The sequence below is a fragment of the Bison bison genome, unplaced genomic scaffold (assembly GCF_000754665.1).
Source record: "Bison bison bison isolate TAMUID 2011002044 unplaced genomic scaffold, Bison_UMD1.0 scf7180017864180, whole genome shotgun sequence".
NCBI classification, from domain to species: Eukaryota; Metazoa; Chordata; class Mammalia; order Artiodactyla; family Bovidae; genus Bison; species Bison bison.
In genome coordinates this window covers 8,769,163-8,774,395 of record NW_011494752.1, presented here as the reverse complement: position 1 = coordinate 8,774,395, position 5,233 = coordinate 8,769,163, and the positions used below count along the sequence as shown (strand labels likewise).

Sequence of the window (5,233 nt, the reverse complement as noted above, 5' to 3'; positions counted from 1 at the left end):
TCTCTCGACCCATCTCCAGCCATTGGCATGTGTAGAATGCTCTGCTGGCACTTCCTGCTGGTGGGTGGGCCCATCTCCCCCAGAGATGGGTCAGAGTCTTGAGATCCCCCCACCCCAGCCCTCTGCTTCCTGCTGGATATGGCCTTGGACTTGGCTTCCCTACCAGGCACTGGAAAACGTGCTGGACATAGTCTGGACGCCTTGACCCAGGTCTCCCAACAGATGCGGGGGTCTCTGGACTCGGTCTTACCTGCTGTCTGAGTGAGACCAGGCTGGCACATAAAGCAGTGGGCAGTGGGAATTTCCTATTTGGGTCAAAAGTATGAGAGAAGTACTGTTGTGATTTCAGACAAAGGTGGTAAATTTTGCCATCGTAATACTTCATCATGTTGGTGGTCACACCATCTGTAGATTCAAGTGTGTTGTGCTGGGGGGTGGAGGAGCGTTGGAGAAGTCTTGGAGTCAGGCAAGCTGCAGCTTCATGACACGGCCACTGTCCTTGGGAGCTGGTGGGGCTGTGGCTCCTCCTCCCCTGCTTTACCCAGTAGCTATTGACCATGTGGAGCGAGGAGACTGGGCGCTGCCATGGAAGTCTGGGTGGTCAGTGTCAGTGTCAGCAGTGAGGTCATGAGCGCCTCCACTCCTCCTTTAACTGCACTTTTTGAAAAATCTTTCCCACAGAAAGGAAGAGGTTCTATCAGAATGTCAGCATCTCACAGGGTGAAGGTGAGTGTCTGGAATTTTCTCTGCCTCTTGTTTTTGTTTATTTCTGTGAATGGGAGGTGAGGGACACTTTTCACCTCCAGCCAGCTCTTTGGTGAGCTTGTCCCAGTGCTCTTGTTGGGTATGTTTCTATAAGCCATTCCCCACGAAGGGACTTGGGGCATCTTGCATCAAATCAAGTAGCTAAATATAGGGGTGATCACTCCACTCTGCCTATCAACCTGAGAGGTTTCCGTTTGATCTTTCAAGGTGGCTTCGAGATCAACCTGGACCACAGGAAGCTGAGGACACCCCAAGGCAAGCTCTTCACTGTCCCCAGCGAGGCCCTGGCCATTGCTGTGGCCACTGAGTGGGACTCCCAGCAGGACACCATCAAGATGTACACCATGCACCTGGTAACAGGTCACAGCTTGCCCCTGTGGCCACCACAGGCTTCCTGGGGCCCTGGGAAGAAGTAGGGGTCCTGTCCTGATTCCAGTAAGGCTCTGGGAGGCCCCCTGCAGACAGCCCACCCCACCCCCAGCCCAGGGCCTGGTTCTTCCAGAGTCTTGGAACACAAGTCCTTCCCTGGCCACTTTTCCACTGCAGTAGCCACGCTTTGTTTGGTTGGCTCTTGTGCTCTGTGGTGGTCTAGGTCAGGAAGAGACAATGTGTGGAGAGTCCATGTTTCCTGGCACGTGGACCCAGGCCCCAGGCAGGCTCCTCGGCCTCAGGCCTGTGAGCCAGCCTCCCCTGGACTGTGGGGGAGCAGGGGTGACGGCTGCAGACGGAGCCTTAGAGTGGCTCTGCAGTCCACAGGGAGGATCCAGAGAAGCTGTCCTGGCCTGGCAGCTCTGTCCCCTGCCGTCTGAGCCTCAGGGAACTGGGTGGTGAGCAACTTGCCCGGATCCAGCAGTTCATTCATGTCTCCTGACTCTGGTCTCCCTGGGCCTGGGTGTCCATGGCTCTGAGACATCACTGCTGTCATAGTGGTAGCATCTCCTGGAAAATAGCACAGGGCCTGGTGGTACAGAGCCTGAGACCTTGAGGGAGTTCATTCCTCCTAGGGCCTGGGCAAGGCCCTCAGGATGCTGATGGGCTTTCTCTCTGTGCCTTTGATCCAGACCACACTGTGCAACACATCTCTGGACAACCCCACCCAGCGGGACAAGGACCAGCTCATCCGGGCGGCCGTGAAGTTCTTGGACACCGACACCGTCTGGTAATGGATGTGTGGGCGGCCTTTCCCAGGGCCCCAGCAGGTCCCTCGGGCCTTTTGCTCAGAGTGGTCTCCGTGGAGGAGGCAGTGGACCCTCTGACTCCTCAGTGCTCTACTGCTCTGCGGACCACGGGACAGAGGACGTGCCGGATGCACCAGTGTCAGGACCAGCCCTCCCATAGCCCGGCAGCTGCCCCCTGGCCTGGGACGCAGGGGCTGTTAGCCTCTGTGGCTGTCGCAGGCTCCACGGCCCAGGGGTCACTTCTGACCATTAGCATGTTCTCACAGGCATGGTCATCGCTCCTCAGCTGGGCTGCAGATGGTCCTTGGCATCCAGAAGCTGGTCTCCTCCTTGGCTGTTTTCGCAGCCAGGTTCTTAGGGTGTTGACTGGATGCGGAAGGAACAATTGAGCCCCCATATGCTCTGGGGTTACCACCCAGGTGGCACTTGAAGTCTGCTCCGGGGCGAGGGGCAGAGCGGGCCCCTGCAGAGGCCATGGTGCTGCTGTTGGAATGTCTATGCCATCTGTGTTGGGGACAGTTTGATGACAGGGAGGGTGCCCTTCCAGTCCAGCTCAGGGAGGGGGTCTTCTTGGGAGCATCCCAGCTCAGAGAGTAGAGCCATGGGAGCCTCCCTCTGCCCTAGGGCCACTCCTCCCCATTGGGCAGCACCCCCTCCATCCCTCTGCACCCCCACTGCCTCTCTGCCACTCTCTCACACCAGCCTGGCCTCCCTGAGCTCACCCGTTGGGTTCCTGTCCCCGGCACCCTTGAACTCAGCTGACCCTAGCTCTGTCTCTTGGTCAGAACAGTGGCCTGGCCTGAGGTGGCATCAGGCAGGGCCACCAGCAGCCGCATCTGTAATTGGGAGGGAGGCAGGCTCACAAGGGGTGTACAGGCAGCTGGGTCTTGCCGCCTCTTGGGAGAGGAGGGGACTGCAGGATGCAGTGATGAGCTGGCACAGAATCCTAGGACCAGGGGTGCGAGTCAGGACAGTGTAGTGTAACGAGCAGCACTGGGCAGCTCTGTGGGCCCTGACTGGTCAATAACCAGGGACGTTTGGGACAGTGGGACTCAAAGTCAAGGGTCCAGGGAACCCTTGGAGGGCTTATGAAGCTGCAGGCTCCTGGTCTCTGCCCTGTGATGGTGTGGGTTTCCAGCAGGTCCTGGATGAGCCCTGGGCCACTCTTAGAGAGCCTTGCTAATATAGGGGGAAGGCAGGGGTGGAGGGGTGGTGGTGGAGAGGTTTTCTGCTGTTGCCTTTCACGTTTCTGTATCTGTCACTGGACGAGAGAATTGTACTTTTTTATTAATGGAGACACTTTTGCACTGATTTAGCTACAGGGTGGAAGAACCAGAGACGCTGGTGGAGCTGCAGAGGAATGAGTGGGACCCAGTCATCAGCTGGGCCGAGAAGAGGTGAGATGCCCCACACCCGGCAGCTGGGGTCTGGGCCACACTGGACAGCCAGGGCCCTGAGCTGGTTGACATTCTGAGTTCGGGGCACCAGAGGACTTGGACAGTACAGGCCCCCTTGGGGGTGGTTGCAGCTGAGTGCTTCTGCCCCATTGGCTGTGCGACTTTGGGCTGGTGACCTGATTCCTCTGAGCTTCCCTTTCTGTGTGTGGGGCTCGTGACCCCTGCCTCCCTGGGTGTCATGAGGAGTACACGGAGTGCTGCACACTGCTGGGCACACAGTGGTGCCTCCACTGGCCACTCCCACCCTGCTCGCTGTCATAGTTGCTCTGCGGCTGAGTCACAGAGCCAGGTGTGTGACCTGGACACACATGGAGGACAGTCTGGGCAGGGCCTTGTGGAGGGCCAATGCAGGGACTGGTGAGGCCCAGTGGCTTCCTTCCCAGGAAGACACTTGTGCAGAGTAGACAGACCAGTGATGTGAGCGGGGTTAGGTCAGGTTTATTTCATCCCAGGGTTGTTGGGAAGGGCTCCTAGCCTGGGCTCTCCGACCTTGGTATTCTGTAAGCTTGCACACTTGGAGTGGTTTGGACGTAGCATTTTTCATCTGTACACATTTCCTGCACCCATGATGTGTTGGCATCCTCTGGTTTTGTAGTAAGAGGTGGAGCCAGTGCACTGAAGGATCAGGTAAAACCTGACAACTGGACGCCACGAGAGAACCGTGAGGATGCGATGCTGTTTCACTGGGGAGTTCAGTGACGTGAGACATGAGCTCGCTGCCTGCAGGTTTTTGCTGTGGTACGAAGCTGTCCGCTTTTGGTGGCAGTTAAGATTTCTCACCCATAATATTAATAGATAACAGGAAAATGTGGCCCCTTCCTGTGTTTCATTTGTACTATGAGAAGCTTCAGGAAGAGTGTTTCTAAACCAATGAGAAAGATCAGTGATATACGAAAGAAAATTACAAAAACTGCTTTCATTTCATTATGTTTTTCCTGCATTTTACATAGCTATGATTGTTCTTGAAAGTTTTGTTTTTGAAGCCAGCTCATGTCCTCTGGGACAGTGCCTTGTGTGTGTGATGGAGGCTTATTAATAAACATGTGAAAAAGTGATTGACCGATACAGGATTGTGGCTTAGTCGGTAAAGGATCTGCCTACAGTGCAAGAGACCCAGGTTCGATCCCTGGGTGGGGAAGATCCACCGGAGGAGGAAATGGCAACCCATTCCAGTGTTCTTGCCTGGAGAATCCCATGGACATGGACAGAGAAATCTGTCAGGGTACAGTCTGTGGGGTTACAAGAATCAGACATGACTTAGTGACTAAACCACAGGATATATGCAAATACCGTTGTAAGGAAAACAGTATTTGAAAGAAGCCTTTTATGATTCACACGTGAAGACTTCCTTCTGAAAAGCAGGCAGCCCACAGCTCTGATGGACCTTCATGCCAATGAGTTCGAGTTTCAGGAGCTGCCTGTGGCCCCTGCTTCCTGACTTGCCAGCCCTAGCTTCATGCATAGTTGATCTGTCCTCTGCTCCTAAGGGGCAGAAGGTTATAGGTCAGGAGGCCTGACGGCAGTGGCTCCCAGAACCCCCAGTGGGGCCTGTGTGTGCTGGGCAGGCTGGGGCTTTGCTTCTGGCCAGAAGCAGGGCTGTGCAGCTGGACAGACTCACACGGGGCCTCTTTCTTCTAGATACGGCGTGGAGATCGGCTCTTCCACCAGCATCACGGGGCCCAGCATCCCCGCCCGGACTCGGGAGGTGCTGGTCAGCCACCTGGCCTCTTACAACATGTGGGCCCTGCAGGGTGCGTGGTGTTTCCTGTGGGCCATGGAGGGTGGGCATGATGGGCATGGTGTGCAGAGCCCAGGATCGCCAGAGCACTGGGT

At 56.1% G+C, this 5,233-nt stretch overlaps 1 protein-coding gene across 3 annotated transcripts in view; it reads left to right on the top strand.

Moving 5' to 3' along the window:
* Window positions 1–5,233, top strand: part of ATPAF2 (ATP synthase mitochondrial F1 complex assembly factor 2) — a 12,062-nt gene that overhangs the window by 5,104 nt on the left and 1,725 nt on the right. For all 3 annotated transcript variants that reach the window (XM_010842900.1, XM_010842901.1, XM_010842899.1), the window contains exons 2-6: window positions 682–726; window positions 973–1,118; window positions 1,827–1,924; window positions 3,260–3,340; window positions 5,039–5,151. In XM_010842900.1, the coding sequence (XP_010841202.1) occupies window positions 682–726; window positions 973–1,118; window positions 1,827–1,924; window positions 3,260–3,340; window positions 5,039–5,151 (483 nt within the window). The remainder of the gene's footprint in view (window positions 1–681; window positions 727–972; window positions 1,119–1,826; window positions 1,925–3,259; window positions 3,341–5,038; window positions 5,152–5,233) is intronic.